The sequence below is a fragment of the Bipolaris oryzae genome, assembly GCF_000523455.1.
Source record: "Bipolaris oryzae ATCC 44560 unplaced genomic scaffold scaffold_120, whole genome shotgun sequence".
Taxonomy (NCBI): Eukaryota; Fungi; Ascomycota; class Dothideomycetes; order Pleosporales; family Pleosporaceae; genus Bipolaris; species Bipolaris oryzae.
The window spans coordinates 77,423-88,640 of NW_006911396.1; the positions used below are offsets into that span (position 1 = coordinate 77,423).

General features: G+C 50.6%; 4 protein-coding genes across 4 annotated transcripts; 1 reads left to right on the forward strand and 3 right to left on the reverse strand.

The window, feature by feature from the left end:
• Positions 1–2,154: 2,154 nt before the first annotated feature.
• On the reverse strand, positions 2,155–3,519 carry COCMIDRAFT_101660 (uncharacterized protein; the record flags this gene model as incomplete). The annotated part of the gene is made up of 2 exons (XM_007692157.1): positions 2,155–2,933; positions 3,003–3,519. 2 exons carry the CDS (start codon positions 3,517–3,519, stop codon positions 2,155–2,157), a joined length of 1,296 nt encoding a protein of 431 aa, XP_007690347.1.
• Positions 3,520–4,177: 658 nt separating this feature from the next.
• Positions 4,178–5,674, forward strand: COCMIDRAFT_28363 (uncharacterized protein; the record flags this gene model as incomplete). Its single annotated transcript, XM_007692136.1, has 1 exon — positions 4,178–5,674. One exon carries the CDS (start codon positions 4,178–4,180, stop codon positions 5,672–5,674), a length of 1,497 nt encoding a protein of 498 aa, XP_007690326.1.
• Positions 5,675–6,095: 421 nt separating this feature from the next.
• Positions 6,096–7,485, reverse strand: COCMIDRAFT_28364 (uncharacterized protein; the record flags this gene model as incomplete). Its single annotated transcript, XM_007692137.1, has 2 exons — positions 6,096–6,721; positions 6,774–7,485. The coding sequence occupies 2 exons, from the start codon at positions 7,483–7,485 to the stop codon at positions 6,096–6,098; spliced, it is 1,338 nt and encodes a 445-aa protein (XP_007690327.1).
• Positions 7,486–9,009: 1,524 nt separating this feature from the next.
• COCMIDRAFT_7394 (uncharacterized protein) lies at positions 9,010–10,668 on the reverse strand (the record flags this gene model as incomplete). Its single annotated transcript, XM_007692133.1, has 5 exons — positions 9,010–9,022; positions 9,073–9,777; positions 9,833–10,152; positions 10,215–10,583; positions 10,636–10,668. The coding sequence occupies 5 exons, from the start codon at positions 10,666–10,668 to the stop codon at positions 9,010–9,012; spliced, it is 1,440 nt and encodes a 479-aa protein (XP_007690323.1).
• Positions 10,669–11,218: the final 550 nt, after the last annotated feature.

Sequence of the window (11,218 nt, forward strand, 5' to 3'; positions counted from 1 at the left end):
TTTGATGACATCGGGTCGTCGCGTGAAACTCGTAAAAAAAAACGGCGGCCTATAATAGGGTTTGCACCATTTAGGTAGATAGGCAAAAAAAGAAACAAAGACAGACTGCGCTATACTGCGTACTACTGGGCTCTAGGCCAACGTCTACCTACTAGTAGAATAAGTCCTGAGACGATGCTAAACTTCGCATCCACACACGGACCGCCTCGGATCATGCAAACCATTCCCTTTACGCCTTTCCGCAAAAGACGCCCAAAACAAGGGCAACTTTATTTACATCGAACTACGTCGTGCTAGATTTATCGGGCATGCCCGCACAGCCCGCCCCGCCTTGATCACAATAGCCTCCAGCTCCTTAACTCCCGCTGTCTAAAACCCAAATCCAGCAACACGGACTTTTCTTTACCAGTATTCTGACAGGTTTTTTTTGCTGCTGGTGCTGGTGCTGGTGCTGGTGCTGCGCCGCCGTCACCTTTTTTTTTGTTTTGTTTTCCAAGTAGGTACACAGACACACACACGCACACAGACACGCGTGCGTGCCTCCTCCTCCTCCACGAATCAAAAATTAAATAGCATAGATTGAATTTCTTTTAACTACTTATGTTGGCAAGACCGAGGGGATACATATGGCCCCCCCCCTCCCGTGTGGTCAAAATATGGTAACCCAACCGACCAATCAACATACGTACCAAGCTATTTACTAATCAAGTCTATATGCGAACCGTCTGGAGCATGTTTTACGCCTCTTTCCCTTTTACCGAAGTTTTGACAGCGGACTAATTCACGGAACAAGGTTGGAACGAGGAGGAGGGGGTGGGGGTGTGTGTGTGCACGAACTCCGTTTGTTTTTAGCATTTTGTTTTGTTCGACCGGGTTACTAGCAAGTGCAAATGCAAGGAATAGGCCGGTCGAACTCTCTTTTTTTTTCTTTCCTGTTTTGCCTTCAAAGCGCAGATAAAGGTTAAAAAATGGTTGAGGGGTATTCCCTGGATGTTTACGTTGCCAAGGGTTATGCTTGTAGGGTTACTTGGGAAGCGAGTAGAACGAGGCTAGCAGGCATGCATGGCGCTTTGATTCGTTGGGCTATTTTGCGATAGTAGGTTGGGTGTTGATGTTTTCTAGGGCTGAGGGGTGGGTGTGGGTATCGGGTTGATGAGGAGGTAGGAGTAGGAATGTGGTGGGATTGGGTTGGGAGGGGGAAGGGGGGGGGGATGTGGGGCTAGCGCCGAGGGTATTGGTGAGGTTAATGTTGGGGTGATATGGGAGTGGAGGTTGGAATGAGAGGGAGGAGATAGAATGTGGTGCGAATGGAGAAGCGGCCTGAATAGGATGTTTTTCCACGCCCGACGCGGTGTTGAGTAGCTGGGCGCACGGGTGGAGCCGGTGTATTTTAGTATAGGCGAGTAAAAGCGGCGATTGTCATGTTAAACTAGCTTTGTAGTATTATTCGCCTTGAGCTTCTTTAATCACCGTGTCATTCTGTTGTATCCACCTGCGGTGCTATGCTAACGTAATCCTCATGCGCAAAGTGGGGATGTTGACGACTACATCAGAAGTACTATTTAGGAAAGAAATTGATCGAGTAAAAAAAGAACTACGGAGATCCGAACCGGGCGAGAACCCGAAGCGAGAGGATCGTCCCGGTAAATGAAAGAAATAGGGCAGAAGAGTCAGGGCTATGAGATCCCAGTACACTCACGTGTCATGCCGTCGTTGGGGAACAGTGTCCCTTATAGCACGCGTGCTATAGGCGAGGGACCCGGCGGGAATTGTATATTGTCGGGTGCTAAGTGCTTGCTCGCTGCCGTGTGGGTCGATCAATACTTTCCTCTTTTTTACCCGGATCCTGTTGTCCGGGATCGACTGGCTGGTAGAAAATGTGGGTAGATGAGGGATGGGTCCTTGGCTATAACGCGAGTACGATCCTGGGATTTGGGTGTATCGGCAAGCCCGCGCGCGTGTGCGCTTGGATCTGTGGCGGTGTGCGTATGTGGGAATACGGATGTGAAGGAATATGATCGGTGTGTAGAAGTGTGGTGGATTCGTATACGGGAAAATGCCGGGATTCCGCTGTAAAGGAGGGGGAGTAGGCTGAATGACCGAAACAGGCAGAAGGTGAAATGAAGCTTTGTTATTTATACTCCTCAAGTTTGGCTATTCAGACTGTTTTTCGAGACGTCGCTTTGCTTCATCAACGAGATTTTGACGTTTGATGATGGGTGCGTGGTCGAAATTCTTGTCTGGAAGTGAGAGTATCTTGACTCGCGCGTGGCCAGGCATTGTATCATCTTCTTCCAAGAATACTACAACGGCAGCACTCTTTTCCGCAACGTCCATTTGCTTTCGTAGTTTCTTGTCAGCTTTTGGGTCAAAGTTCACGCTGATGCCCGAAGAACGAAGATGACGCGCAATAGCCATGCGTTGTGCGACCAGTCTAGCGCTGTCCGATGCAATGACAATCCAGACGTCGACTTTGCCTTTTTGAGCCGTTCCAGCATTGTGATTCAGACCCTTGAGTATAGCAAGGATCCGATCAATGCCAAATGAGATTCCAACACATGGCACGTCACGGCTGGTGAACATGCCTGCAAGATTGTCATACCGACCTCCGGCAGCTATGCTGCCAACCGAAGTGTCTGGCTGATTTTTCGCGACAACCTCGTATATCAGACCAGTATAGTAATCCAATCCTCGAGCCAGCGACAGGTCGAATTGGACGTATTTGGTAACGTCGTATGCATTGAGATACTGGAGGAGCAACCCCATCTCTTTCACACCCTGTTGTACGTCCTTGTTTGTCGATAAGAGTGCATCTGATTTGAGGAACGCCAAAGTTGAAGTGACATCTGATGCCGTATCACGCAGCACATATTCACCTAACTTATCAGCGAGATCAGCATCAAGTACTTTCTCTTCCATCTCTTTCTTGACTTCTCCCCAAGGTAACTTATCGAGCTTATCGACTGCCGAGCTTATAGGTCGCACAAAAGCTTCAGGGACACCCACGGCTGTAAACATGCCATTCAAAATGAGACGGTGATTGAGCCTGATCACAATGGGCAGCTCAAGGGCCTCGAAGACCTCGGCTGCAATGCAAACAACCTCTGAGTCTGGTACCATCAAGTCGCATTGGCCGGCGTAGTCAAAGTCGCATTGGAAGAACTCGCGCATACGTCCCTGCTTCAAAGCTGGCTGGTCTCTTCGATAGACCTTGCCGATTTGGAATCGCTTGATAATTCGGATATTGTTCATACCAAGCCAGCGAGCAAACGGCACAGTCAAGTCGTAGCGCAGGGCACAGATCTCACCACCCTGATCCTGCAAGTCGTAGATCAACTTGGTATCCTCTCCATATTTTCCAGTTAAATAAGTCTTCAGTTCAAATGCTGGTGTATCTATCTCTTCGCCGCCGTGAAGCCGGAACACCTTGCGAATCTGGTCAAAGGTATAGTTACGTAGAACGATGTCTTCTCCATGCCAATCTCGAGTGCCTTTGGGCGTTTTGAGCTGTGGTGCCATATTTGGGGCTTATTTATATTGAAGTACTTCTCGAAGAGATTCTGATTGATAAGTGCACTACAGAGTATATAGGGTTGAGGTGATGTGACAGAATGTATGCGAAGCAGTGATGAGTCAGAATTTCATGTTCAGTAGGTGATCTTGGCATCGTGGTGAGCGGCTGGATGAACACATTACAACTCGATTCATGGTGTAAGCGGAGAAGTAACTTTTGATTTTTCCCATTGTCTATATTCCCTCTATCTCTGCTTAACTAGACAATTGATCTTAGGTTCCTTATCCGTTGTCACGATAACCAACTAGCCTTTCGTATGCTCAGTATACAGGGGGACGCGGTCATGTGTCCGTATGAAGTGTATTTTTGGAAGTCGACCAATTTCCAGGACTTTAGAGAGGAAATGTAAAAAGATAGGTCGTCTCTAGTGTGATCAGCGCACATACCCACTGTCAGCGAATCCACAAACATGGTTGGACGAGCTGCCATGCCCAACCAGAGCCGGACGAGCCGAGTGCTTATCTCCGTTGGCGGACGACGTCATCCGTATCCTTTGCCACCACCACTGCCAACCCACCTCATGCCATTCCTTTCAAAAGCCCAGGCATGAGCCCCATCCATCTCAAGACCTAGATTAGAAATCGACTCCAACAATCCATCACCATGGTCTTCCGGATAGGCCGCCTCGGGCCGCGAAAACTGCTCGTGCTCACATCCGCGGGCTTCCTGTTTGTTACATTTATCTTCCTCCTAACACCTATTATATCACCGCTCCCACCATATACTGGTCCCTACGAGGTGGGAATATTGGATGTCGAGACCCCAGTCGAGAAAAGAGTCGTACATGATGCGATTCTCAAAGCCACCGGCGACAAGGCTTTTGAATTGAATACGCTAGCCATCACCTTGTACTATCCTTCTTCCTTGCCTCGGGCTCCACCTTCTCAGCGACCATGGGCTCGACCTTGGCTTCCGCAGCCTGTAGGACTTATTGGCGAGGGCTACGCGCGGCTTGCTGGGGTTCCTAGACTCTCTTCAGTTTTTACATCTGCGCTATGGCTGTTTGGTTCTAGCACCGTCATCCCGGGTGTGGTTGATGCGCCCATCTTGTCAAGTGCCCGGTATGTTCTGGGGATGAAGAGCAGTAGTGATGTTGAATTGGAAAAGATGATGCGTGCTGCCGAGCAAGAGCATCAGGAGCTGAAGCGCGACGGCGAGCTTGATGCTTTGCCCTGTATGGTATTTACGCACGGCATGGCCGGTATGAGCCAGAGCTATGCGCACTACCTTGGCAGTATCGCAAGTCACGGATACGTTGTCGCTGCTGTTGAACACCGCGATGGAAGCGGCCCCGGTACTATCATCCACCATCCAGACGGAAAAGAAGAAAAAGTGTGGCACATGAAACTCGAGGATCTAGAAGCCAATCCACCCATGACTGAGCTCGATCTCAAAGCCGCCCAACTCAACTACCGTGAGGCAGAAATCAGTGAGACAATCAAGCTCTTCGCAAAACTCAACGCTGGAGAAGCCCCAGTCGTAAACCTCAAACCCGACTCCCCTCGCAACGCCCTCCCCGGCTTCAAGAATCGACTCAATCTCTCAGCCGTCACAGTCGGCGGCCACTCCTACGGTGCAACAGGCGCCATGCAAGCCCTCAAATCCGCAGGCACAAAAGCCATGCCCATCAACGGCGGCATCGCCCTCGACCCAGGCAAAGGCTCCGGTCCCCTCAACAAAGACATCGATGTCCCGCTCCTCGTCATGCAAAGCGGCGAGTGGACAGAAGAGAAAACACAATTCTACGACCAAGGCTGGCACTTTAATGTCGTCAAGAATATTGTCGATAGCGTTAAGCAAGGCTGGTTCATGACACTAAGCGGTACCGCGCATCCCTCGTGTACCGATGCCCCGCTTATTGTGCCGCTGATTATGAAGCTCGTGTCTGGGACTACGCTGGATAGTAGGACGGCGCTCCATGAGTATATCGATGCTTCTGTGGCTTTTCTGGAGTACTTGCGTACGGGCAAGAAGGAGGGTGTGTTGGGCAGCGCGGTGACGAATGCAAAGGGCCCGTTTTTGGAGGGGGCAACAAGGGAGACGGTTAAGGGGCCGCATGGGGCAAAGTGGGAGGTTCATGTTGTGCCGAGTGAAGAGTAGATTTTTTTAGTTGAGAATAGTGTTGCAATGACCTGGTGTACGAGTGTAGATGTAATAACATTTCTCTTGAATCTAGCAGTTTGTTCAATACTGGCTTCTATGTCGCTCTAACAGATTTCTTCTTGATGTCTCGACAGATATGCTCAGATGTGAATAGAAATCAATTGACTTCGTAAGGAACCATCTCATATAAAACTACATATGATTCATAAATGTCATTAGGATGCAGGGTTAAACCGAGACAGCAGGTATGGAGAGGCGGTCGAGGGTATAATACTGCAAATGCACAAGAGAGGCTCGAATATGCAGATCAAAAAGGGCAGGCAAAGCCAATGTGTCAAATGCAGGGCAAATCGCCCACCAATTTTTGAAAGATGCAAGGGGAAAGGGAAAAAAAGAACAAGGAAAAAAAAAGGTACGGTCACCGACCCCAAAACCCACTGAAGCGGTTATTAGCACCCCTCCCGCCTACTACACTACCGCCACCCCCCCCTCTCGGTCTAGGCTGCGGCTTCTTCCGTTTCTCCAATCTCTTGCAACTGACATCTGCCTTGACCATCATAAAACTCTGATCAAAAACGTGTCCATTGGCATTTCCGCATCTCTCAAGGGCCGGTGCAAGTGCCAGCTCAACTCTTCGGCCTCGGGGATTATCACTGCTACCGTAGCCACCGCCCATGTCGTCTGAGTCATCGTCATAGACGTCTTCCATTTCGCTGTCGTAGTAACCGTAGCCCCAGTACTGATCTTTCTTGCCGCCGGTAAAAGTGACGAAGCGGTAGTCGGCGCGCTGACGCTTCATTTTGAGATCGAGGGCTACGGAGGCCGAGACGATTGTTCCTAGTTGCTCCTTGCCTACGCTGAGGGAGCGGGTAGCCCATGGGCGTAGCTTGTGGCGCATGCGGCTGCAGAAGCGGGATATTTGTTTTAACACAGGTGTTGCATCAAAGGTAGGGCGCCATTTGCCGTCAACTTGTGGGACGAGGAGATTCACGGTCAGCGAGCGCCATCGGTGGTACTCTTCGGCTTCGGCTTCGTTCTTGACGGCTGTGCATCTGTTAGTGTCGCATGTCGGGTGGGAAAAGATAAGAGACCATACCCTTTCGCAGCGTATCATTAATGTCTCGTAATTTCTTGTCGCCTAACTTTCCTGCCCAAACATATCCACTCCCTTTTTGCCAATTGTTGAAAATCTTTTGTTGTAATCGCATCCATACGTACGCTTGTATAAGGAGAGGCCTGTCTTCGGGATCTTTGAGATAGACGTGGTAGTTGTCGGTGAGGTTCCCAAAGAGCTCTCTCGCTCTGGTAAGATAGGGTCGCTTGTTAGAGGCTCTGATGGGGCCACTAAAGTACTCTTCACTCCAGTTGCGTATCTCGTGACGTAGAGCGAAGAGCTCCTCTATCAGTGTATCTTCTTCTGTCCTGTACAGCTTGGAGCCTCTAGTCGAAGTGCCATTGGCGCCCATGCTCTTCCGCTGCAGCTCCTTCCTCAGCGCATCACGCTCTTTTGTAAGTTGGTAGAAGCGCTGAACCAGTTCATCCTGGCTGTTCCCTCGCGATGCGCTCTGCCGTGACGGGCTCTTGAGGGGCACGTTCGGGCTGACTTTTCCGCCAGATCGCTGAGGGCGGGGCGATGGGGTGCTTGAATCTTCGGAAGATGATTCTGCCGAGGTAGCTGTGATCTTTTCAAACATCAATGGTGGTATGTACTGCGTCTTTCGTCTTTGCCTGGGGATCAGGACTTCCTCGTCGGACCACTCATCGCCTACTTCTGGGAAGGGATAGCCCTGCTGTTCGGTGGGAGGCATATCGTCGGAGGATTTGGACTGGGAGGACGGAGGGTGAATGACCTCGGCGGAGGGGCAGGTCAGTTTGAGCGACTTGAGAGTAGAATCGCGTACGTCTATAGATGCGACCGGGTCAGCAGGTTATGCTATGTGTGTATAGTCCAACAGCTCCAATGCGCACCGCACCACACGCACCAGGAGAAAGAGTGGCCATGTCAACGAAGGGCGAGCATCTTGTTTGGAATAGCGATAGTAGTAGCGATGATAGTAGCAATAGTGTCGCGGGCGGTGAAGCTGTGACGGAGATGTCAGTGTGCAGTTGCAGTCGGGGTCAGCTGCGACGATTTGCAGCGGGGCCGGTGAATTGAACGAAGCAGAAGCATGCAAGGTGCAAGATGCATTGTTGGGCACGCCCTCAGCCAGGACAAGAGAGGCCGTATGGCCAAGGCAAGCTTTTGCAGCTGGCCGGTCCCAGCCTCTCTGCTGGACAGGAGCCCTGGCGGTTCGGCGCCAACCACTCAGCTTCCAATGCGACAGGGCAAGCTGTGTGCATTCACACCAGTGACGTGTGACGGCCTGGGGGATACATGCAGGCGGCGGGGACGGGAGCGACAATCGGGTATGGTGCGAAGAGCGCGAAGAGGTTGGGGCGTCATTCGCTTCTCTCTAGCCTGTTCTTTCTTCACCACTCCCCCTGTCTGCTGTCACCATGCAGTCAACCCAGCCCACGTGCTCCCGAAAAGTGCCCACGTCTTATCACTACCCAGGCCAGCTTCCATTCACAGCTACATGCCACTCTCCTCTGCCAGGCTATGCAGTGACACTGCGTCCACATTGCTTGCAAAACCACCACCTCGGGCCAAGCTCAACCATTAGTCCGATGCATCAGCCACCACTAGGCTCGCCCCGCGCAGCCTTCACACTCTAGCTGGCCCATACTAGGTTCGTACCAACGTCATGGCTTGAGACGATAGGCGCCTTCTTTGTCCTCTTCTCTGCCAGCTGTTTCAGAGTGAAGTGGCGCTATATGCTTAGCTTCAGCAGCTGGAGATGGCCAGGAACATGGACCAAAAACCATTGGATAGCCTTCACCAAGTACGCTAATACCAACACTGACACGCCATCCGAAAACGGTTGAAAAAGCAACTCCACTTATTGATTTTGATATCTGCAGGCCACCAAGGGATACGTTCAGGAAGGAAAAAACAAGAAGACCCCCCGGCACGGCAATGTCCCGGCATTCGCTGTCGAGGGTTTCCATGGTACCATGCTGCTGTGATGACATTCCCTTGCTCTGATCTTCAGACACGAAAGAATCTAGACTGCGTCTGAAGATATGAGGGTCATACGTACCATGTCTACGTGTCTCTTCCCTAGCACTTTGCGGCAAAAAGAAAGTGGATTGCAAATGATCATTGGTAATATTCCAAAATTAGTCTACTGAACCTGAATGCTAACAGCAACATCAAAGACACTCAACGCCATTTTCTAAACCCAGTAATGATGCAACAGTCCACCACCCTAGATCATATCTCCAACAACCTCTCACACATTCATACTAATATTCGTTAGCTGATCATTCATCGAAAAACGCACGGACATGCTCACTTTATACAGATGGTCTTGGCCTCCAGATAGCCCATCACACCCATCCTTCCGCCCTCTCTCCCAAGCCCACTCTGTTTGGCGCCACCCATGGGCGCCTCGAGACCCGCCGTCTGTGACGTGTTGATATTCACCATGCCTGACCGAATCTTCTTGGCTATTCGCAGTGCCCGTGGTATAGAGGCTGTGAACACACAAGCAGACAGGCCATAGTTTGTATCGTTTGCCAATCGGATCGCCTCTTCCTCCGTCTTGAACGTGCGAATAGTGATGACTGGCCCGAAGATCTCTTCACGATAGATGCGAGCATCGTCGCCAGGGTTGACGAAAATGGTCGGCTCAATGTAGAAACCGCTGGTCCCTTTTCGTACTCCGCCAGTGACTAGTGACGCCTCTTTCTTGCCGATCTCGATAAAATCCATGACACGTTCGAATTGCTTGCCATCAGCCAGTGGGCCGTACATGATGCCTTGCTGCTCCGGGTGTCCCATGATGTTGCTGAGTTGCTCGAAACGTATCTTGAGCTGTGCAATGAAGTCGTCGAGAATTTCTTCTTGCACAAAGGTACGACTGGCTGCGACACAAGCCTGGCCGCTGTTCATGAGAAAGTTCTGACTGTGGTGTTGAAGGGCGTTTTCGATGTCTGCGTCTGCAAAGATGAGGGATGGTGACTTTCCGCCGAGCTCGAGCGTGACACGCTTGAGATTGCTGGACGAAACATCAGTATTAGGCTTTGTGAACTTGATCGTACCAAGCAACTTACCTCTGAGCCGCGAGTTCCTGGACCTTTTTGCCTGCAAATACGGAACCAGTAAAACCGATCTTGTCAATGTCCATGTGGCTGGCCATAGCAGCACCCACCTTTCCGTCTCCGGTAATAATGTTGATGACACCCGGTGGAAAGCCCGCTTCCTTGACCAGCTCACCCACCTGAATGAGTCCAATAGGAGTCTTTTCCGACCCCTTGTAAACGATTGTACACCCAGTAGCAATAGCAGGCGCAACCTTGAGCGCAAAAAACATCATAGCACCATTCCAGGCTCCAATACCCGCACATACTCCAACAGGCTCATACTCGACAATCTAACTCCGTATCAGCATGTCCCCTCTCTCTAGAAAAAAAAAGATCAAGGAATCAAACAAACCTTGTAAATCCCATCCACCTCGGGCCACTGCTCCCCAGGCACCTTATCCGTCCACCCCGCCATATACCTAAAATAATCCGACGCAAGCTTGTACATCCACTGTGTAATCATGACCGGCTGGCCCATACATTTTGCCTCCCACGCAGCGAGCTCCACGGTGTGCTTGTCGATTAGGTCGGCAAAGCGGTGCATGACTTGCATGCGCTGCGGGGCGGTCCATTTGGACCAGTCGCCTTCGAATGCGGTGCGAGCTGCTGCGACGGCGGTGTTTACGTCGGCCAGGGACGCGACTTGAATGCCATCTAGAACTAGAGATTCGTCGTGTGGGGAGTGGATGTAGAGGGTTGAGGTGGAGGTGGAGTTGATGTACTGGGAGGGTTAGTCGGGTGAATGGACATATGTGTATTTGGGGTTGATATACTTCGTTGTTGATGAAGAGGCCTTTTTGAACCATTATGATTGGTGTGTATAGTTTTCGATTAAGGTTGGGGTTGGGATATGTGCTGTCAGGGTTGATGTTTATGCTCGAGTATACAAGTTTCGCTCTGGTGAAGTGCAGTGAGTTGTGAACTTCAAGTTTGAATGCATTTTCTCCTCAGATGGACACCAGCTATTATATAAATTTTCAGTTACAATCGTTAACTCCGTTACAGCTGTTTTCAGTGATCCTGTAGGAGTTCCACCAGCGGAATGGAGCATCTCGTTTACCCAATCGGGCTTAGCCAGTGGAATTCCACTGTTAGCGATACCAAGTGTAGTCCTAATTGAGTTTAGCTACTTCTCGCCCGCGAACGAGCCAATAGGAACGACTTGTTCGTAGGGTTGGTGGGCACCCCAGTAGATAGATTACATGCATCTACTGGTGGACCAAGTTTCGCGTATCCGTGCCAAGGCTTAGCTTATTAAGCTAAGTCAGCTGCGCTGACACTCGCCGCAGGCGAGTGCCGACGCTCAATACGATATTACCATCAATACGATATTTTTTCGCAACTCCATTACTTTAA